This window comes from Eptatretus burgeri, chromosome 14 (genome assembly GCF_056783735.1).
Source record: "Eptatretus burgeri isolate ZD-2024b chromosome 14, Ebu_testis_v1, whole genome shotgun sequence".
NCBI classification, from domain to species: Eukaryota; Metazoa; Chordata; class Myxini; order Myxiniformes; family Myxinidae; genus Eptatretus; species Eptatretus burgeri.
In genome coordinates, this window is record NC_140974.1 from 70,678,052 (window position 1) to 70,702,391 (window position 24,340).

At 45.3% G+C, this 24,340-nt stretch overlaps 1 protein-coding gene across 1 annotated transcript in view; it reads left to right on the plus strand.

Annotated features, from left to right (window-relative positions):
* Positions 1 to 24,340, plus strand: part of LOC147013564 (membrane-bound glycerophospholipid O-acyltransferase 1-like) — a 100,047-nt gene that overhangs the window by 41,998 nt on the left and 33,709 nt on the right. The window contains 4 exon segments of the mRNA XM_085855476.1: positions 7,245 to 7,300; positions 13,604 to 13,658; positions 21,852 to 22,029; positions 22,557 to 22,749. Of these exon segments, the coding sequence (XP_085711602.1) occupies positions 7,245 to 7,300; positions 13,604 to 13,658; positions 21,852 to 22,029; positions 22,557 to 22,749 (482 nt within the window).

Here is a 24,340-nt window from a genome sequence, read left to right on the forward strand (position 1 = left end):
GAGACAGATAGTGAGGGTGTGAGATTTGTCAGGACTGAAAGACATATTCCAAGTGTTTGATGAGCTTGTGATTTTTTTTTGGTCAAGGTCTGAAAGAGGGAAGAGGCTGCAACCTGCCTGTCTGAAAGATGAGGGATGTCAATTGCAGAGGGTGACACTGACAAACCAGACATTATCTGCCTAACAGAAACTTTCCTCTCCCAAGACGTGTCTGACTCCCAAGTATCTCTCCCTGGTTACTCCCTCTTACGGTATGACAGACCTGAGCCTCGTCCTGGTGGAGGTGTTGCTCTCTTCATCAAAGACTCTATTCCTCACTCTCCCTGCACTGCTCTCACTCCCCCACACCCCCAGGAATACCTCTGGCTTCGGCTTCCCCTCCACTCCCACCTCATGTTTATATGTGTACTGTACCGTCCACCGAACAGTGATGACTCCATCTACACCTCACTCTCCGAAAACATGGACCATCTTCTATCTTCTCATCCAAACTCTCTCTTCCTCTTATGTGGCGACTTCAATTGTCATCACGCCAGTTGGCTAGGTGTGGGTACCTCTCTCACCTGCCATGGGACATCAGCAAAAGCTTTCTGTGACTCATTGGGACTGACTCAATCGGTCAACTTCCCGACCCGGATCTCAACCAATGGTACTCCATCTCTTCTGGATCTGATTTTGACAAATTTCCCTGACAATATCTGCTGCTCTTCCTTCGCTCCAATTGGTTCTTCTGACCACGTCCTTGTTAAAGTGGACATCTCTCTGGCTGTCATCAGAGAACCACCTCACCGCCGTCGAGTCTGGCATTTCACTCAAGCCGACTGGCAGGGTCTCCGAGCAGCCATCAAACTTACAGACTGGTCTCCTATCACTACTTTCTCAAACATCAACTCATCCTGGGAATTCTTTCAAAGAAACTTGCTCTCCCTCATGCACAGATTTATCCCCTCTCGTGTTCAGTTGTCTTACCCTTCCTCCCGCCCTTGGTTTACTGAAGCTTGTGGCGAGGCAGTTGTCCTGAAACAACTTGCCTTTGCCTCATGGAAAGCAAACCCAACTGAGGGCAATCTCAGTTCTTTCCACAAAGCTCGGAACAAGTGTGTATCTACCCTCAGGAGAGCCAGAAAACAACATCTTTCTCATCTCAAGTCTGAACTCTCAAACCTCTCTCCCTCCTCAAAATCCTGGTGGCGTTTAATCAAATCTGTTTCTGGTGTATGTTCCCCCTCCATCCCCTCCCTTACCTCAAATGGCCGCACTGCTGATTCCACACGTGATAAAGCTGAATGTCTAAACTCGGTGTTTGCAGCTAAATCTTGTGTCCCAAACCCATCACTATCTCTACCCACTTTACCCAGTCGCACCCAACTGTCCCTGGACTCTGTATCCTTTTCTCCTGACAAGGTGGAGAGCTTGCTTTCAAACCTCGAGTCAGATTCTGCAACCGGTCCAGACGGCATCAGCCCACGTGTCCTCAAAGCCTGCTCTTCTGCTCTTGCTCACCCTCTCTCTGTTCTATTCACCCTCTCATTTTCCCAAGGTCATCTGCCATCTGCTTGGAAATCTGCTAACATCACTGCCCTGCATAAAAAAGGTGCAAAAACAGATCCCTGTAACTACAGACCAATCAGCCTTCTCCCAATCATCAGCAAGGTTATGGAATCCATCATTGCTTCAGACATGAAATCCTTCCTCTTCTCCAATGGCTTGATTTCCAATCATCAATTTGGTTTCAGACCAGGTCACTCTACCCTGGATATGCTGCTACTGCTCTCCCATCAATGGATGGAGGTCCTCAATGCCAGACAGGAAATCCGAGCCGTATCCCTGGACATATCACGTGCTTTTGACACAGTCTGGCACCCTGCCCTACTCACCAAACTCTCTTCCCATGGTATTCAAGGCCATCTCCACTCATGGCTCTCGCAGACTTCCTCTCCTGTCGCAGTCAACGTGTGGCCCTAAATGGAGTTCTTTCATCCCTCTTCCTGTGCAGGCTGGAGTTCCTCAAGGTAGCGTTCTGGGCCCTGTTCTTTTTCTGGTTTTCATCAATGATCTCTCGGACTCTCTGGAAAATCCTCTATTTCTCTTTGCCGATGACTCCACCCTCTGCCGTACCATCTGTCATCCCTCAGACCGGCAAGCAGCAGCTTCTTCGCTCACTGCAGATCTGGATAAAATCACAAACTGGTCCAACACGTGGAACATGTCTTTCAATCCACACAAATCTCACACTCTCACTATGTCTCTTCGAAAGGACCGTTTACAAAACCCCCCCATCCACTTTCTCAACAATCCTCTGGAAGAAGTCTTTTCTTTCAAGCTTCTGGGTCTCACTATCTGCCATGACCTTTCCTGGGAAAGTCACATTTCCAACCTCGCCTCAAAAGCCAGTCGCCGACTGGGAATCCTCCGTCGTGCAAAGTCCTTCCTCGGCCCTCTTGAGCTCCTGACTACTTACAAAGCTTTTGTCCGTAGCCTGATGGAGTACTGCTCTCCCCTCTGGGCTGGTGCTCCTGCCTCCCACCTTTCTCGACTTCACGCTGTCGAAACCAGGGCTTTTAAGATCATTGGCATCTCCCGCAATGAAGCTGAGTCTTTGGGCCTCTCACTCAATCACCGCAGGTTGGTCGGTGGTCTTTCTGTCTTCTACCGACTCTCTCCAGCCTTGCCCCCCTGCTCTCTCTGCGATTTGTCCCAACCACATTTCCACAGGGCGCTCAAGGTCCGCCAACAACCCCCTTCTGGTAAAACTACCAAAATCACGAATCACTGCTCATCTTCACTCTTTCATTCCTCTTTTTTCCCGCCTTTGGAATAAACTTCCTCACTCTATTCTTTCCCATTCTTCCATCCAGGCTTTCAAAACAGCTGTTCACCACCACCTCTTATCTTCCCCCATCCAAATCCTCGATCTTTTCTACCCCCGATAATCCACCCAAGCCCACTTCCTTCAATTCTCCTGCTTTCCTTCCTGAAAGTCCCTGTAATGTCCATCTTCTCCTCGCCATGTTCCCCTTCCCATCCCCATCCCTCTCCCTTCCACAGTTCACCTGTGTCTGTTCCCCAATGTTTTGTCCCTTCCACTCCCACCCCTCTTGTCTCATGCCTCCTTGCTGTGAGTTGTGTGTTAGCTCTCATACGAGCCTCGACCAAGGTATACAAAAAAAAAAAAAAAAAAAAAAAAAGGGTGAAGTTACCAGCAAATAGATAAAGAGGATTTTCCAGAGAGTCAGAGAGATCATCAAGATCAGGAATAGGACTGGGCCCAGGACTTTGCCTTGAGGTACTCCACCCTTGACAGGAGTGGAGATGAAAGGATTCCAGTGAAAGCCACATGTGTATGAGAGTGGAGGAAGTCAGGAATTAATGTATGGAGTTGGCCTTGGATGCCATCGGCAGAGAGTTTGGAGAGCAAGTCAAGATGCCAAACCGTATCAAAAGCATGAGATATGTCCAGAGAGATGACCCTGATCTCATGTCTGACATTGAGGGCCTCCATCCATTGTGGGGAGAGTACAAGGTGGCATGACTTGGTACGATTCGAAATTGGTGACCTGAGATGAGGTTGTTGGAGAAAAGGAAGGATGATGGATTCCATGATCTTGCTCATGATTGGAAATAAGCTAATCGGTCTGCAGTTAAGGAGATCAGTTTTTGCACCTTCTGTAATGCAGTGATGTTGCCTGACATTCAAGCAGATGGTTTGATCTTTTGGAAAGGAATTTTATTTGGTCCCGACATAATTTCATCTGGACATAATTCTTTTTTGGAACACGTATGGGTGCTGTATGGCAGGCATCACGGAGATGCAGGAATTTAGAAAATGTCAATGAACCCAAAGTAGCAGCCACTGTCACACAAGTAATTTGACTCGCAAGATAACCAGGCAGTTAAACGGCGATCTTTATCCTAATCCCTTTATTTACCATGATCTTCATATGAAGATGAGCAAACAAACTCTTCAGACTTTCACACGCCAGTCGCACGTCTCATGAAAGCACAAACAGATATTTTTGTTTTCCAAATGAAACACAATTTACACATGCGTGGGTGATTGGAAGTGAGCGAGTCAGTCGGAGCGAGAATAAAACCAAATAGAAAATAGGTTTTATGAGAATAAAACCATATATTTTGTTTTTTGGGCATGCTCAACAATGCCTTGACTTGGAATTGGCCGCAATGGTTTCTTAGCGATAAAGTTTTTTTTTTTTTTTCTTTTGCTTTCCTCACTCATATTATCGAACGCCTGTTCATGATTCCTATGAATCACTAGACACATTGCAACGCTTATAAACACCCGGAGTCGCCAGCATTCTTGGCTTTATTTCATTTCCACACATGCCATAACCTCTTAATCTGAGCCGAATTTCAAAATTTAAACTTATAAACTGACTTCAGCAGCAGTTCCTTCTGCTAAGAAAGTGTTCATTTGTCCAATTCGGGCATTGCTTAACATTCTGGGCATCTCCGGGTGCACGGTGTTATTTCAATAATCGCTTGCCAAGCCAGCTGTTCCTTATCAATCATTTTGTTGGAGTGCTTGCTTGAGTGCTTAAGTCACTTGGCGAGCGCTATAGAAGCTGCTTGAATGTTTGTTTCCAAGCCAAGGCCATGCGTGGCAAAAGCATTCGCACTGTCACTGAATATATCTATCGACTTGAACAAAGTTCAGGCCATAATATATATAATTTGTTGTTTTTACATTCACAGGGGACGGGGGTATGACTTTATCAGGTCTGTGTGCTTATGTGGGGTTCAGCATTATTTTTTGTTTTCATGTATTTCAGAGTGAGGTTATCTGATGCATAGCCTGTTTGTGAGTATGGCCTTGGTCCAAATGAGTGCTATGTAGGGTAAGGATGCCTCACCTTGGCTTCCTTCCTGTCTGAAATGGATTGGAGACAGACCAAGTTTACCCTCTAACATGGCGGCTCCATTCCAGAATGGATTGGTGATTGGTGCTTTCGTAGTTCCTGACACCTACCTTGTGATTGGTAAAGGAGAGCAGCTCTGTAAGCAGAGACCCCATTGGCCCCAAAACTGCCTGGCAGGCACATCCATGATGAGTGTGATTGGCTGCTGCCATTCACCAATGCCAACGCTGTTGGACAGTGCCTCAAGGAGGAGAGGAGAGGAGATTGGGACCATACTCTGTGCAGAGCGTTGGTGCTGCCTAAGCAGTCTCCTTGGCTATTGGGTACAGTGCCTCTAAGTGGGCAGGATGTGGCATCAAGGAAGGCGAGAACATTCCAGGGCCAATAAAGGGGGCAGCAATGGGGGAAGACAGTCTCTCTACTCTTCTCTTCTTCACCTGGCTCTTCTCCTCATCACGTGACTGGTTGTTAGCTTCTTGCCTCGAACCGACAGAGGATATGGTGCAGCTTACTCTCGCTATCACCTGCAGCGCATATGATCCCAGGGCTGCAGATCTTCGGTCCACCACGCTTGTAGGGCATTCAACTTAAACCTGGTCTGGTTCATATGCATGAAAGAGGATGTGACTGTGGCACCTTAAATACTTTTACTTTCTGAACTGGTGTGTATTTATTTATTATTTATTTTGTTGGTCGATCTTTTTAAAGGGATTTTCCATTTATGTTGTCCTGTGTTTTAATTTTTAAAAATTCATTTGTCAAGTGCACGTGTCAGTAATATTTAAAGGTACTTCAGGGCTGAGCTTCAGTCTGTGAGACACCCAACCACCCTCTGATAAATTGTAGTGTGTCTCTTGCTGCACTGCGGTTCCCTGATCAGTCAGCCAACCTTTTTGCAGCTCATCCCTTGGGAATTGATCTATGGACACGTTTCTCACTCACTGGCTTTATCAGCATGGATTGGATTCCCCTCAACATTTGAGCTGTCAGGCTGTACGATTGTGATATAAATAGCAGAGTACCTCTTCATTTGTTTGCAGTGGGTGGTTCTCTCTCACTCTCCACTCTCCACTCTCCACTTTCCACTCTCTCTACAGCTGAAGCCGGGAGAACCTTTTTTCATGGTGAAATGTTATTTTCCGGCTGAATAAAAAACCCCTCATACATTTAATTGTAATGGATGCCTCAATATGGTGGATGCATGACAGGGTACCCCCTTATTAATCAGACCTCTTGCAGCAATTGCTTGTATGAGATGAGGGTTCATGGTCACCATTCCATCGAAGAGGTACCATTTGACATGTATATCTGTAATTCAAGGTTGTGGACTTTTTTATGTTGAAAATCAAAAAGCGGATCTCAACTCGATTTTCCTCACTTCTCACATCTATGGAACCACCTTCCAAAGGATGCCTTGTCTTGCTCTTCCATCTCAGGATTCTCACGGTGGACCGGCATCTCTGTCAAACACAATTCTGACCCATGAGCTTTATTGCACGCATTCACTTTTCCAAACCCAACCATCTTGTGTGTTTGTTTCCTCCCTCTCCCCTCTTCCTGTTCATTCATTCCCTTGATGTTTGTCCCTCTGTCAGTTCTGCCTTGCTCCTGCAAAGCACAAACAAATACAGGGAAGTTGATGTAACGTTACCTATTTCTCAAGCTGTTCCAAAACTACACAATGCACACTTGTCCCATCGATTATGGTAGCGCCTTGATACCATCCACTTATAAATCTTTGGGATGGGTTCACAGCCCATTTTAGGGCATGTGATTTGACGTCTTCATCCCCTGTTAACTTAATGCTACACATGGTCTTTAAGTGGTCCAAAAAGGGTAAATATCAAAAGGTAACAAATCTAGACTGTATGGGAGATTGATTTGAGCTTTCTAAACCGTCTTTGCTGAATTAGTAGTGGTCGCGTATGCCATGTGAGGGCATCCATTCTCCTGACATTTGTCTTTTTTTTTTCAACAAAAGTATTGACTTTGCAAACATCCATGTTCTATAATTTATTTTTTAAGGGAAAAATAATTGAACACAATCAAATTTTAGGTTTGTATCTCAGGCGTGCAATTATGAGTACTTTCAGCTCATTGTTATTGGCATCAACTTTGGAAACTAAGGTCAATATTGTGAGCGTGCGGTCATTAGTTTAGGAGACCATCACAAGTTGGATTGTCTTTTAATTTGGGAATCCAGAATGTCACCTCAAGTTGCATTGGCAACAATCACCAAAACAGAGATAGATTTTCATGCGAGTTGTTTCACTTAATGGCAAAGAGGGCTTGAGTACTGAGCCAGTCGCATATAAAATGTCAAAGCACAGATTTTGTTCATGTTTTGACTTGTTTAACCTTTTGCAGACCGTTGATGCTCATGACTCAGAAGGTGACAAGCCTGGCGTTTCAAATTCATGACGGTATGCTATAGAACATCGATAATCTTACATATGATGTCATCATTATGGGAAAGCAGATTGTATGTTGCTAGGATTGCACAATGGGTGATTTTTTTTTTTTTTGATGAGTTCGAATACGACCACGATTCACAAATGTGTATCCGAGCAGGATCCATAAACAAAAATCGATGTGGAAAGGAAATGTGTGCATTTTCATGGACGCAAGCACAATGGTATGAATCCATCATCGGAGCCTGTTGGTGGGTTCGGGTTGTGGCATGACTCTCAAGTCTGGAGTTTTCATGTGAACATTTATGTCACTCGGAAATTTATCTGAAAACGCAGAACAGGATGCAGTGGGAGATTGCAGCAAAAATTTAAGACTGAGTAGAAAAAAATGGTGGAAAAGCAGATAACAAAAGAGATTTGGGAATAGTTTGTTTGCACAACATTGTTGGCAGCTGTCACAAGAATCAACTCTCCAACTGCCACTTTCTCCACCACACCCTATCCCCCCACCCTTCATTCTCTTGAAGCTGAAGATAAAGGGTTAACAAAATAGGAACTGAACTGGTAGCTTGGTTGTTGTTTGTACGGTGAAAAGCCAGTCCAATGGAGAGAGCGTTACTCCATTTAACTCTGGACAAAGGCCTTGTAGATTGTTAGTAGCTCTACTTTTCCACGGAAACGCATGGATCGACGGAGGATGTGTAGTCTGTGACTGACTGCAGAGGTCAGCTTTGATATGCGGTTAGTCCAGGAGAGGTCATGACTAATGATGAGGCCAAGTAGTTCAAGAGATTGACCATGGAAATAGACAGGCAGGTTAGTTTGATAATCCTCCCAGAGTGACAGGTTGAGATGGTGAGATTTTTCCAGGATTGAAAGACCTGTTACATTTATGAGACCAGAATCGAATAGTCTCCAAGTCCAGCAGAGAGAGATGCAACTGCATTATGCCTAGCAGTGAGATGGGGGTACTGTATAACACAATGTGGAGTCATCTGCAAAAAGGAAGAGAGGGTTTTCCAGAGCATCAGAGAGATCATCAATATAAATGAAGAACAAGACTGGGCCCAAAACATTGCCTTGTAGAACTGCAACCTCCACTGGGAGAGGGGAAGAGAGAGGGTTCATTGATGGTAATACATTGACTGCGTGAGTGGAGGAAGTCAGAAATGCAGGAATGAATGCGGTCTTGAATGCCACCTTCAGAGAGCTTGGCGAGCAAAGCAGAATGCCAGACTGTGTTGAATGTCCGAGATATGTCCAGGAAGGCGATCCTCAACTCTTGGTTGAGATTTAGAGCCTCCAACCATTGCTGAGAGAGGACCATCAGCATGTCCAGAGCTTGAAATGAGCTCACTGGTCTGCAGTTGAGAGGATATATTGATGCACCCTTTTTGTTGACAAGTGATCTTCCAGGACAAATGGAAAATAATTAAATCCTTATCTTTCTCCTAGATTCGTGAATTTTAGCCAATTTCCTTTTGCGCTCTCTCTTTCCCTCTCCCTCTCCCTCTCCTTGTGCGAATCCATCGCCCCCTTTCTGAACTATTGCCGCTCACTCAGGAATTATTCGCCATGGAACACTTCCCCATTTTGGCCTTCATTATTGTTTTGCACCAATATTTGCTCCGATCATCAGGATGTGTCTAATCGTGTCGATATTATTAAAGTTATGCATGTATATTGGATATGTATGTGTGTATATGTTTAAATATAATTGTGTGCAGCCTGTGGCTGCTGGTAACATCATTTTGTGGGGGCACGGCTGTGCAGCTAATGCAATGCCTTCTATCGCGCCAGTACACGGGTACTCATTTTGCTGACCTCAGAAGGATGACAGGCTGAGTCAACCCCACCTTGTGTTAATGTAATGTCAGACAGGGGGTCAAATTCAAGACCCCAAGATCTCAAGGTCAGGTCAGGTGTGGGAGCGTGTGCCAGAACAGCGCGTCGCTGCGTCCACTTTCCGCCGGTACTCCAGGGGCCTCCGTCTGGCCATCCCCCAGGCAGATGCCTGGTCCATCCCCATCTCCTTGAGATGCCGATCAACCTGCTGCAACCACGAGGCATGTGGTCGGCCCATTGGCCTCCTCCACTCACGAGACTCCCTCTCTGAGAGAATCTGGTGAGTGGGATCAGCGTCAGGAAAATGAGCCACATGTCCATACAGCCGCAGCTGACAATCACAGACTATGCAGGTAACAAATCTTTTTTGAGTCTCTCAGCAACCGATCGCACACAAAGTCCGACCAGCGATAGCCAAGGATTCTCCGAAGAGACCTGGTACCAAAGGAATTAAGTCTCCATCTCAGATCCTTGGTCAGAGTCCAAGTCTTTCATCTATCGAGCAAGACTGGAAGCACCAAGAACCTGAAGACTCGGACTTTCGTCCTCCCGCACAGGTACCGGCAGCGCCACACCCCATGATCCAGTGAAACCATGACTCCCCAGGCCTGACCCAGACGTCTATTGACCTCTGACTCACAGCCAGCAGAGAGGTGAATATCACTGCCAAGGTAAGTGAATCTCTCCACGACCTCAACATCCTCACCACAAACAGGCACAGACAGGACAGCAGCATCCAAGATGTCATTGAAAGCCTGGAACTTAATTTTGACCCAGATAACCCGTAATCCCAGCGGATCCAACTCCTCATTCAGCACATCGAGGGCCCCCAAAAGGATATCTAAAGTCTCCGCAAAGATGACTGCATTATCTGCGAAATCAAGGTCAGAGATCTTGACATTCCCAAACGATGCACCGCAGCTTGATCTCTCCGACATCCTCCCTAAAATCCAGTCCATACAAGTGCTGAAAAGTGTGGTGCCAGCACACACCCCTGACAAACTCCAGTTACAACTGGAAATAAGTCAGAGATGGTACCACCACATTTCGCAGCACTCTCAGTACCAGAGTAGAGTTCAGACATCAGATTGGTCAGTTTTGGTGGCACCCCACAAAGACCAAGAATCCTCCAGAGGGCCTCCCGATTCACTGAATCGAACGCTTTACAGAGATCAACATAGGCTGCAAGTAGCCCCTGCCGAAACTCTCATCTGCTTACGGTGAGGACACGAAGGGCAAGGATACGGTCAATCGTTGACCTCTTTGGTGTAAAGCCTGACTGCTCTGGACGCTGGTGCTCAATCAGATGGTGGCGAACCCTATCAAGAATTATCCGAGCGAAGACCTTGCCCGGCACTGAGAGCAGCGTCACCCCTCGGTAGTTGTTGATGCAGTCTTGGCGATCACCCTTCCCTTTCCAGAGAGGGACAACAAGACCCCTCTTCCAGTCAGTTGGGATGATGCCTGTGTTCCAGGCAGAGCACAGAACTGCATGCAACGACACGAGTGCAGCATTTCCACCAGCCTTGAGAAGTTCAGCATGGATGCCACAGATCCCTGGAGCTTTACCCCATTTCAACCGGTTCACCGCAGCCTGTGTTTCCACAAGCGAAGGTGGACCACAGTTGATTGGAGGGTCAGCACCAGGGATTGTAACACCCCTGACGTCCAACTCGACAGCTGGTGGATCAGCCTGGTACAGCCGCTCAAAGTAACCGGCCCAGCGGGCCTTCACTTCAGACTCCTCTGTCAAGAGCCTTCCACTCTCTGCTCTAACTGCAGTACACCCAGGGATGGGCTTGGATGAACGCAATGCGCGAATTCCCCTGTAAGCAGAACGAGAATCCCTTGACCACAGGTGATGCTCTACCCCCTCACAGATTCCTCGCACATTGGCCTCCTTGTCCACCCTCAGTGCACGTACAGTTTTACGCCTCAGCTCCCTGAACAGCTCAGCTCTGCCATTCAGCCTGGCCCTGCGACTCTGGTCAATGATATCCAGTGTCCCTTGAGAGACAAAATTCTTCTTTGCCCTCCGGTGAGTTCCAAGGCATCCACCGGCAACATCAAGGACGGTGGTCTTGAAGGCACTCCACAACTCTTCAGGACCCCCCAAATCTCTACTCAACTTGTTCGCAAACTCCTCAGCTACCCTCTCATCCTTGAGCTTGCCAACATCCAGCCTAGGCTGGGATGGTACCATTCTCCTGGATTTAAGGTGCAACTTCAGAGTTGCTACAACAAGCCGGTCGGTGGTCAGTATGGAGGAACTGAGCACTCCGGTAGACCCTGCAGTTCTGGATCATCCTCCAGTGACCATCAACGGTGACTTGGTCAATCTCCTTTGCCACACCACCAGCGTTGGAATACCAAGTCCAGCGATGAGCTTGTGGGCGCTGAAACCATGAACCAGCCACCCTAAGTCCATGACTTCTTGCAAAGTCAAGGAACTTGGTGCTATTCTGGTTCATAGTTCCTGACCCACAGGGACCAACACATGTCTCATAACCATCCCTATCAGTTCCAGTTGATGCATTGAAATCCCCCAAGACTGGAAGTGTCTCTCCTCTGGGGCACTGATCAACCACAGACTCGAGCGTGGTGTAGGATGCATCCTTCACAGTGAAATCACTCACCTCAGTCGGAGCATAAACAGAGACCAGGGAAATGACACCCAAGGAGTGACGAATCCTTATCTCATAATACGCTCGTTGACCGGTGTTACCTCAATTAAAATTGGAGTCAGATTATTGGACATAGCGACAGCAACTCCGTGGGAATGGTAACCATCAGAGCGACCAGACCGATAGTAGGTATAACCACCCACCATGATCTCGCCGCAATCCGGTCTCCGAACCTCAGAGAGAGCTGCAATACCGATGTCCAAACGCTTGAGCTCACATGATAACAGAGACAGGTGGTCATCCTCTCTTAGGTATAGGACATTCCAGGCACCCACCCGAAGGGACCGCCTCAGGTTAACCCAAGGATCTCAGGTTAAAATCTTGTCACCTGAGAAGATAGACGTGTTCCGATTGGGAGACGATCACATGGAAATTGTGCAAAGTTTCATTTTCCTGTGTTCTAAGATAGAAGTGAATGGAGAATGTAGAGGAGAGTTTAATAGATGGTAATCATTGGGGAGTACAGAAATGTCAGGATTGACAAATATGTAGAAAGACAAAAATGTGACAAAACAAACCAAGATGAGGTTGGTGAATGATCTGGTATTTTCAGTTGCAATGTGTGAATGTGAATCATGTACAGTGAGAAAGGAAGGAAGGAAGGAAGAAGATTGACAGTTTTGAAATGTGGTTTTGGGAGATGAATGTTCCAAATTCCATGAACTGGAAGAACAACAACAAACAAATCGGTGATTGAATAAATTGGACAATTTACATGAAAATCACTGATAAAACACAAACCGTCATACTTTGGACACGTCATGCGTGCAGAAAACGAAAGTCTGGAGAAATCAACAATGCTGCGTAGGGTTGAGGGAAGAAAAGGAAGAGGCAGGCCTTGTACGTGCTGGATGGATGAGGTGAAGGATGTAGCCAAGCTGTCTCTGCCAGAGCTTCGAGAAGCAGTGCAGGTTTGGGATGTTTGGAGAAATCTGATCATGAATGTCACCAGAAGTTAGACATGGCTCGACATGAATGAGATAACTCTCTTTGAAAAATAAGTTTGATGCCTCACATACTTCACCGCAAAGATCCTGGTTCCGGTGCCTGACTGCTTCCTCCATTTTGGCCTTTCCGAAAAAAAATGTTACCAGCTCTGAAAATGAGATGAAAGAGGAATTGAAGCAAACAAAACATTTGCTGCAAAGTTGTGAATGTGTCACAAGCCTTTCTTTCATACAATGCCGATTATTAAGACAATATTGTTTCTTTGTTGTTGTTGGCTTTCATTATTTATCTGGCTATAATTTATCACTTCCGATCTGGATGTCTTCACGAGCTCTGCGGTTAATTGGATGATTTGTAAAACCAGACTCGGTGACGTAATGGTTCGAGCATCTGCTCTGCATCTGGGAGGTCAGTGGTTCAAACCCCGGTCGTGTCGTCCCAAAGACTTCTTTTGAAAATAAAAATGGCATGTGCTGCTTCCTTGCTTGACGCTCAGCATTTAAAAGGAATAGAGCACGGACAAAGAACCGTAAGTTGGCAACACTGCTGCAGGCTTTGATGGGCCTAATGGCCTCTGGCGATGAAGTTCCTTCGAAGGGAAGTCATTCTGTATAAACGAAGGAGAATGGCTGTGGAGGCAAAACTTTGAATCCTGTAATCATTTTTCAAAGTTGTTGCACCAAAGCACCCATTATGTGACACTTTTGCATGTTATTGATTCTGCGAGTAATAATGCCATCAACTACACGCGCATGAAACGCCGAAAACTTACTGAGCCAGTCCAACATGTGCACATCCATCGTGCGTAGCCTCATTGCATGTTGTGTTGTATTCCAAGGCCTTGCCAAGGAAGAAGCAGATCTCACAGTCGACCAACAGCGATTCGCCGTGAGGTGAGTCAGGGATTTAACCCAGGGCGATTCGTGGATATCGTGAAAACAACGTACTCGGTGGTCTCCTACCTTTACACGTTCCTAAAAGAAGTGTTATTATTATCCTTTATTATGTATTCTTTATGATTTATTCTTTAAGATATCCCTTTCTATTATTCTTTAAGATGGTAATCTAACCTTGTACTTGTTAAGCCTCCCCCTGTAGGGCAGGGGGAGGCTTATACCTGTTGTAATTGGTGGTGTCAATTTTTAATGGTATCAGTTTCTTACAACCCGAGGACTTAACCACCTTTTAGGTTTTCTTTTTTAAATTATTATTATTATTTCTTCCTTCTTCATCTTCTCCTAGTTCTTCCTCCCCACCAATTTCTGAGCTGTATCTCAGTGCCGGCTTGGACTTTCAGAATTAAATTTTGCATCAATAATGGGAGTAAAAAGTATATGGGGTTGACTTAATTTCTTTTGACCTTGACCTAATTTTAAGGTCCAATGACCCGATTATAGACATTTTAACTTTTTTTTTTATTTTACAAAAACTCAACTAAGGCTTGTCCGATCAGAATGAAATTGCATGCTCTCGATAGCCCAGAGCAAGGTGCATTTATGCTTAACTTGTATCATAACCCTCCAGGTGAAAGGTCAAGGTGAAATGGTGATCTGCATAAAATAACGCGTTTTCTGTCATCGCTCAATTTTGCCAATGCGAATTTCAAAGACCTCTTGTCCTTCTAAGATGTTTTTGCTTCATAAAGTGTACCTGCACTGAAGTTGTTCACCTGATATTTGTTTAGTAGTGTAGCAGCATAGCAAACCTGTTGTGCATTTTGTGATACAAGCACCAAATTTGGCACAAATGTACATTAATATGTTGTGAACATTTTCAGATATTGGGCCACTTGAAATTCTCTCTTTATGTCCGCCATATTGGATTTCAAAATGGCCGCCACTTGAAATCTACATTTGCTATTATCTCTGGATGTAATGCAGCTATTGACTTGATTCTGGTATCTAAATGTATGTTTTTGGGGGCAAGGAATCCAATGGTACCATTTTCAACTTAATATTATCTATCACAGTCTGTTATATAATTTTATTTGGAAATTATCTAGGCAAATATTGGATTCAACACAATACTTTGAAAAGAATGTCTTAGTTCTGTTAATGTCTTAGGTATAATACTGACATGCTGCATGGTCTAGTATTTGAGGCTCGGTGTACTGGTATCTGAGGCTAGGTATATACCGGTACTGAAGATACATGTACATAAACAGTGTCATGTTAACAAGTTCAGCATTGCCACAAGTACATGAATGTTGTTGACTCATCGTCATGTGCAGCCCCCTTCACACACACAGAGGGCTGTGCACTGAAGGGCAGCCTTTTTGCACTTGCAGTGCCTCACACACCCTTTCTTGCACTTGCAAGAAACCAGCTCAATGCAGCTGTGAGCTGCCTCAGTTAGCCTGGTCCAGTAAGGTGTGTACTGTCCTTCTCCAGTCCTTGACCAACCCCAGTTGGTTGGTGGAGGGAGCTCTGGTGCTGGCAGCAGTATATGACCCCACACATGTCCACCTTGATACACTGCCCTCTTGACATGTTCCTCCAGAGCTGCCTTCGTTGGAGGGATGAGCTGCACATTGTTCTTCTTGCGAAGAGTTTCCTCCTGGCCTTGTCAATGTCTGTGCATTTGCTGGTTCGATCATACAACAGGATCACGAACCTCTCGATGATGCGCATTGCATTGTCTGGTATGTCATGAGGTGCAGAGGACAGCAGCAGCAGCGCCTCAGTGAGTTCTGGCAGTACCGTCCAGACTGCCCACGCAGTCTTCTTGCCATGCCTATGAAAACTAGACACAGTGTCACATCCAGTTAGAGCGTGGAACATTGGCAGTGCACGAGCCTTCTCTCGTCCCAATCCAGCTGCTATTTCGTGTGCTGCTCGGTATCGGAAACTCTGGCCTGTTCCAAATGCCAGCCACAGTTTGTCTTCTGGTTGCAACTCCTGTGCCAGGGACACTGCCAGCACCACAACATCGGTGTCTACAGTCCGGATGAGTATTGCATGGTGTCCATGCTGGACTGCGTGAGATGCATGCAGCAACATCCGACTGTCAGCTTCTTCATGGTTACATGGGGCGAGTGAGGTCAGATCTGGCAGTAGTGGCTTGCTGAGCACTGCCTCTCCATCAGTAATGACGAGTTGCTTGTCCTCCTGGTCAAACCATTCCATGAGAGCTGCTGAGAGGAACCTGAACAGCTCGGTCTTGTTGCTGTCCACTCGTAGGAAGCTCTGCCAGTTTCCTGGTATGGCTGCGGCAGCCACCACAAGTCTCCGCACACCTTGTCCCCGCTTTGCACGTGTACTACCTTTCAGTGAATCAGCAAGGTAAGTATCCCAGACCAGATCCAGGCGTGACACTGTTTGCAGCTTCGTGGACATATATGGGATGAAGATCTGTTGTGCATACTCTTCAAAGGTCTTTGATGCAGCCGGCTTCAGCATTTGGACGATGGCTGCTCCATCAAGCACAATACAGGTCGTGACAGGAGTCTCTATCTTTGCGTCGGAAACTTCTTCCAAGCATGTGAGGAGATCACTCTTGGTACCAGTGCAGAGGCTTCCACCATCGGACAATGCAGGAGGACATGCCTGATTCTCGTGACAAAAGAACTCCTCAAGGTTTCCATCCCTCGTCTGGCAGCCAATATACAGGCGTGCGAAGAGTTCACGGTCATTCTTGATGGAGGCGAGCTGTTGCTGACCTATGCTCTGGCTTCTTGGAGTGGAAGTGCTGAACACCTTCAGCTTGTTACGAGGAATGGGTGCGTCCAATGCCTTTGTTCTGTCCAACAGACACTCTCTGGTGAAAGCCTCGAACTGCTCTTGGCCAATCCTCTTGGCATTCATCACGGTCTCCACAGCAGCAGGATCTGCAATCTCCTTTGTGTCCAGTTTGACTACATCCTGACTCTCCTCCTCGAATGGGTTGCCCATCTCCTCTATGACACCGACGAGAGAGCGAACCTCTTTCACAAATGAGGCCTGTACACTTGGCGTCTGATCATGATGACGTGTGTCTGCTGTTTGCCGTCTCCAGTGTTGGTTCCCATCCTGGAATTCTTCGATCACCCTGGCAACTTCTGGTCCCGCAACCATCCAGCGACGTAGGGCACTAGGGTTGTCAGTGAGCCCAACTGCTCCGCCGTCTCCTTTGATGCAGGCATTATTCTGCTCATGTGCCTGGTTCAATCGGGATCCCTCTTCAATCGGGATTGAAGAGAACACCTTCTGTGTTTTCTGAACGGTGAAGTGGCTTTCCCTGAATTTCCTGGCTACATCTGGCTGTTTGATGGTGAGTTCGGCCATGTCCTTCAGGTGCACTGGTACCCACCTAGCATAGTGGGTGTGATCTAGTGTATGGAACCAGGGGACCAGCTCTGTCAGAGCATCGAGGTACATCATTAACGATCCCTGCCTGAGAGAACGCACATACACTAGATCCAACAGTTCTAGTTCCAGCACGGTTGCCCAGTAGTGAAACTGGGGGATGTCTTCTCTCTGGCAACACCAGTCTTCAAACTCCGGAAGGTCCTCTGCATCCCTGGTTTCTTCCAGACAGTAGTGGTTGTAGGCACGGTGTTGCAGGATGTACAGTGCTGCTGCAGTCACTTGATGTGAATTTATATTTTAGACTGCCAGTATATATGAGCTTCTCTGAGTTGTTACTAGTGATTTAGTATAGTTTTTTTTTTTTATATTTACAGAACTAAGACATTATTTTCAAAGTATTGTGTTGAATCCAATATTTCCCTCGATAATTTCCAAATAAAATTATATAACAGACTGTGATAGATAATATTAAGTTGAAAATGGTACCATTGGATTCCTTGCCCCCAAAAACATACATTTAGATACCAGAATCAAGTCAATAGCTGCATTACGTCCAGAGATAATAGCAAATGTAGATTTCAAGTGGCGGCCATTTTGAAATCCAATATGGCGGACATCAAGAGAGAATTTCAAGTGGCCCAAGATCTGAAAATGTTCGCAACATATTAATGTACATTTGTGCCAAATTTGGTGCTTGTATCACAAAATGCACAATTCTTTTGAATATTTGGGCTAAGCCGCCCCACTATAGTGTCCTTGACCTACTTTGTTCAGATCATGACCTAATTAACAAAAACCACCCTTTTGATCATAACTTGAATAATTTTCCTTCACTTTTCGTGAAGTTGAGTTTTATGGATAGATTCGAGAATGGGACATGTTTTTTTAATTTACACTCTATCCCTAAATGTTGAAAGTCCAAGTTGTATGCTGATCCAAAAAAATGCCATAAAGGATCGCGGGCCAACGGTAAGTCATGGGACCGCTTACCCTTGGCAATCACTTTGAGATCCCAGATATCTAATTAGGATTGTTTGTAATTTGATCTTGGCATGATATTCTTAGAACTAGTTTTTGATGAATTGGAAAGTGATTTCCATGATCAGCACAACAGTGATACATTGCATATTATAATTATGTCATATATATATATATATATATATATATATATATATATATATATATATATATATATATATATATATATGTATATATATATATATATATGTATATATATATATATATATATATGTATATATATATATATATATATATATATATATATATATGTATATATATATATATATATATATATATATGTATATATATATATATATATATGTATATATATATATATATATATATGTATATATATATATATATATATATATATATATGTATATATATATGTATATATATATATATATATATGTATATATATATATATATATATATATGTATATATATATATATATATATATATATATATATATATATATATATATATATATATATATATATATATATATATATATATATATATATATACATTTTTATGGGAATGAGTAGTAATTTGTATGATGACACTAAGCAATATCAAAATGACATTGAAATGCCTGGGTCAGGTCACATGTTTACAAGTGGTCCGTGAGTGAAATGCCTGGGTCAGGTCACATGTTTACACGTGGTCCATGAGTGAAATGCCTGGGTCAGATCACATGTTTATACGTGGTCCGTGGGTAAAATGCCTGGGTCAGATCACATGTTTATACTTGGTCCATGAGTGAAATGCCTGGGTCAGGTCACATGTTTATACGTGGTACGTGAGTTAAATGCCTGGGTCAGATCACATGTTTACACGTGGTCCATGAGTGAAATGCCTAGGTCAGGTCGCATGTTTACACGTGGTCCGTGAGTAAAATGCCTGGGTCAGGTCACATGTTTATACTTGGTCCATGAGTGAAATGCCTGGGTCAGGTCACATGTTTATACGTGGTACGTGAGTTAAATGCCTGGGTCAGATCACATGTTTACACGTGGTCCATGAGTGAAATGCCTAGGTCAGGTCGCATGTTTACACGTGGTCCGTGAGTAAAATGCCTGGGTCAGGTCACATGTTTATACCTGGTCCGTGAGTGAAATGCCTGGGTCAGGTCACATGTTTACACGTGGTCCGTGGGTGAAATGCCTGGGTCAGGTCACATGTTTTTACCTGGTCCATGAGTGAAATGCCTGGGTCAGGTCACATGTTTATACTTGGTCCGTGGGTGAAATGCCTGGGTCAGATCACATGTTTATACTTGGTCCATGAGTGAAATGCCTGGGTCAGGTCACAGGTCACATGTTTACACGTGGTCTGTGAGAAATGCCTGGGTCAGGTCACATGTTTACAAGTGGTCCGTGAGTGAAATGCCTGGGTCAGGTCACATGTTTACACGTGGTCCGTGGGTGAAATGCCTGGGTCAGGTCACATGTTTACACGTGGTCCGTGGGTGAAATGCCTGGGTCAGGTCACATGTTTACAAGTGGTCCGTGAGTGAAATGCCTGGGTCAGGCCACATGTTTACACGTGGTCCATGAGTGAAATGCCTGGGTCAGGTCACATGTTTATACTTGGTCCGTGGGTGAAATGCCTGGGTCAGATCACATGTTTATACTTGGTCCATGAGTGAAATGCCTGGGTCAGGTCACATGTTTATACGTGGTACGTGAGTTAAATGCCTGGGTCAGATCACATGTTTACACGTGGTCCATGAGTGAAATGCCTAGGTCAGGTCGCATGTTTACACGTGGTCCGTGAGTAAAATGCCTGGGTCAGGTCACATGTTTATACCTGGTCCGTGAGTGAAATGCCTGGGTCAGGTCACATGTTTACACGTGGTCCGTGGGTGAAATGCCTGGGTCAGGTCACATGTTTTTACCTGGTCCATGAGTGAAATGCCTGGGTCAGATCACATGTTTATACTTGGTCCTTGAGTAAAACGCCTGGGTCAGGTCACATGTTTATACTTGGTCCTTGAGTAAAACGCCTGGGTCAGGTCACATGTTTATACTTGGTCCGTGGGTGAAATGCCTGGGTCAGATCACATGTTTATACTTGGTCCATGAGTGAAATGCCTGGGTCAGGTCACAGGTCACATGTTTACACATGGTCTGTGAGAAATGCCTGGGTCAGGTCACATGTTTACAAGTGGTCCGTGAGTGAAATGCCTGGGTCAGGTCACATGTTTACACGTGGTCCGTGGGTGAAATGCCTGGGTCAGGTCACATGTTTACACGTGGTCCGTGGGTGAAATGCCTGGGCCAGGTCACATGTTTACAAGTGGTCCGTGAGTGAAATGCCTGGGTCAGGTCACATGTTTACACGTGGTCCGTGGGTGAAATGCCTGGGTCAGGTCACATGTTTTTACCTGGTCCGTGAGTGAAATGCCTGGGTCAGGTCACATGTTTATACTTGGTCCATGAGTGAAATGCCTGGGTCAGGTCACATGTTTATACTTGGTCCGTGGGTGAAATGCCTGGGTCAGATCACATGTTTATACTTGGTCCATGAGTGAAATGCCTGGGTCAGATCACATGTTTATACGTGGTCCGTGAGTAAAATGCCTGGGTCAGGTCACATGTTTACACGTGGTCCGTGAGTGAAATGCCTGGGTCAGGTCACATGTTTACACATGGTCCGTGAGAGAAATGCCTGGGTCAGGTCACATGTTTACACGTGGTCCGTGAGAGAAATGCCTGGCTCAGATCGCATGTTTACACGTGGTCCTTGAGGGAAATGCCTGGGTCAGATCACCTGTTTACACGTGGTCCGTGAGTGAAATGCCTAGGTCAGGCCGCATGTTTACACGTGGTCCGTGAGTAAAATGCCTGGGTCAGGTCACATGTTTACACGTGGTCCGTGAGTGAAATGCCTGGGTCAGGTCACATGTTTACACATGGTCCGTGAGAGAAATGCCTGGGTCAGGTCACATGTTTACACGTGGTCCGTGAGAGAAATGCCTGGCTCAGATCGCATGTTTACACGTGGTCCTTGAGGGAAATGCCTGGGTCAGATCACCTGTTTACACGTGGTCCTTTCGTGAAATGCCTGGGTCAGATCACATGTTTACACGTGGTCCGTGAGTGAAATGCCTGGGTCAGGTCACGTTTACACATGGTCCGTGAGAGAAATGCCTGGGTCAGATCACATGTTTACACGTGGTCCGTGAGTGAAATGCCTGGGTCAGGTCACATGTTTACACGTGGTCCGTGAGAGAAATGCCTGGCTCAGATCGCATGTTTACACGTGGTCCTTGAGTGAAATGCCTGGGTCAGATCACCTGTTTACACGTGGTCCGTGAGTGAAATGCCTAGGTCAGGCCGCATGTTTACACGTGGTCCTTGAGTGAAATGCCTGGGTCAGATCACATGTTTACACGTGGTCCATGAGAGAAATGCCTGGGTCAGGTCACATGTTTACACGTGGTCCATGAGAGAAATGCCTGGGTCAGATCACATGTTTACACGTGGTCCGTGAGAGAAATGCCTGGCTCAGATCACATGTTTACACGTGGTCCTTGAGTGAAATGCCTGGGTCAGATCACATGTTTACACGTGGTCCATGAGAGAAATGCCTGGGTCAGATCACATGTTTACACGTGGTCCGTGAGAAAAATGCCTGGCTCAGATCACATGTTTACACGTGGTCCGTGAGTGAAATGCCTGGGTCAGGTCATATGTTTACACTTGGTCCGTGAGATTTCCGAAATGTTTCTCCAAAGCAAATTGACGGTCTTCATCTGATCCACATTTTTCCAGAGCCCGGCCATCGTTTTTGGAGTTTCTTAGCTACACCCTCAACTTCATGAGCATCCTGGCCGGGCCTTGCACCTGCTACAAGGATTACATCGCCTTTATTGAGGGCAGGAACTTTTGGATCAAAGAAACGAAGTTTGATGGGAAATGCCTTCCTGGAAGAATCGAGCCATCTCCACTGGTGAACTATTAAATTGTTTCTGCTGAAAATACTTCCTTGGACTTGTTGCTTTTATCTGTCTTTTCAACGTTATTTGATTCCACATTTGCAGACTTCTGGCAACCATTTATTGAAATGTAGAATGAGACGTTAATCATGAGGCTTGTCGCCCTTGAGGCCGACGCAGTGGAATGTTTCTGAAAAATGATTACTTGACACACCTTTCAATGAGGGCACACCTAAATAAAGCAGAAAACAACGTTTTAAAATATAAAACAAAAATAATAATTTAAAATGGCCCGCCGTCGCACCCTTCTGGCAGCCTTAAAGTAGCACAACAAAATTCCAAATTATTTTAACAATCTCATTGCATTCTTTGGGCCCAGGAGAGTTAACCATTTGAGGGCTGAACGTTTGTCCTTCTATTTGTTATCTTTTCATTCGATAGTTCGGTATGTGAGCGGAATCTTCGTCCATTGTCATGATGCCTTGCTTTTACTGTTTATAATTTTAATTTGCAATTGTTCCGACCTATTAATCTTCAACAGCCGGTCGTGTGGAAGAAACTCCTCATCGTTGCTTCCTGTTCGGTACTCTTTGTGACGCTCTCCAAGACCTTCCCAGCTGCCCGCAATGCTGATGCTGAGTTCATCGCAAGTGCATCGCTGTCTACCCGCCTGTGTTACCTCCTTGTGTCTGTGCAGGCTGTACGGCCCAAGTACTACTTTGCATGGACTCTAGGTACGTCGCTTTGAGGCCTTTTGAATATTCATTGTGGATAAGTTATGACGACTCTGGGAGATGTGCTCTTAAACTCTTGCTTCTCATTTTAAAATTGTGCATTTTTCATCCCATAGGGTCTTTGCTGATTGCATCATTTCATGTATACTGTCTTTTTAAAAATTCTGTTTTCAAAGTCAAGGCTCGTGAAAGAGCAACAACATAGTGTAAAGCAGTGAAAATAGCCTGGTCGAGGGACGCAACGGAGGGGAATGTGCAGAAAGAAAGGGTGAGGGTAAGAATGAGAGCAAGGGAGGGGCAGCAGGATAGGTGCTCCAGCATCATGGCTGTTTTTCCTGGATTTTGTGGAATCTAAAGGATTATTGGTATCTCCTGTTACGAGGCTGAAGCAAAAGGCTTATTCTCACATAGCAGACAGGTTGATGTCGTCTCCTCGTTTTTTACCATCACTACTCCGGTCTAGTTCTCTCTATCCTCAGCCATCTGACCATCCCCTCTCCTCCAGGACACACAACATTCCTCCAGGAATCTTCTCTTGGTTAAACTCCCAAAATCTATGCTTTCCACCCACTATTCTCTTTCTCTTTTAATTTTTTTTAATTTTTTTCCTGTTCCTTCATTTGGTTGCTTTCTTTTTGTCCACCGTGGCCTCACTGCCCCACTGTCACTATTTAGCCTTTTTACCCTCTCTCATCTCACTCTTTTATGAGCCTCGATCTTGTGTCAATGTAAACAATCTAAAAAGCATCACTTTTACAAACCTTTGTTATTGCATACATGTACTAGTGCATGACCAATTTTGTTTCATGTCTGGCATGTTCCTGTATTTACTTCATGAGTGAATGATTTCTCCTAATTTATCTTGCACGTGCTATACGGTACGTACTTCTTTGTGCTACATTTGTGCAGGAATTGTACCGTACTGTATATCATTTGAGAGGTGTGTGCGTGCACGCGCATTTGACTTCCATGCATTGCTGAACCGCTGGACGGAATGAGTTGAAAACTGGTGGCTCTACTCAGGGTGTGCACGAGAAGGTTTTTGGCAGAAAAATTGAATTCGGAGCCGAGGGGTTCAGGTGCAGGGAGGACCCCCAATTCTCTCGATGTAAATGTGTATCAGATAGCCTCACCTGCTGGTAGTGGAGTCATTCAGCATGACCTCCTGGACCTCGTGAATGAGCGGCGCCCCTGTTGGTATCCGCAGGCCGTCTGACCGTACCAATTCCCAAAAATTCCAGAGAGTGCTCGCTTGCAGGAACCCTGAGGGCCATATACCCACACTCATATGTGACCATCTACAAATTTTATATACCTCTATGTACATGATGTGTACGCATTGCAAGTCCACGCTTGCTCGCGGGAGCCCTGGGTTGAAAACTGCTAGTTTGACTTGGCGTCCACTCGAATGTTTTGGACACTTAAAAAGGGGGAAAAAAAAATCATCGCCCAGGAGGTTGAAAGTTGGGGATGTCGCCCATTCTCTCTCCGTAAATGTCTGGATAGTGCTGCTCCTGTTGGGGGGGGTGTATTACAAATCGTACAAAAATGTGACAATTCTCCATCTGAAGACCACAAACATCATAGAAAT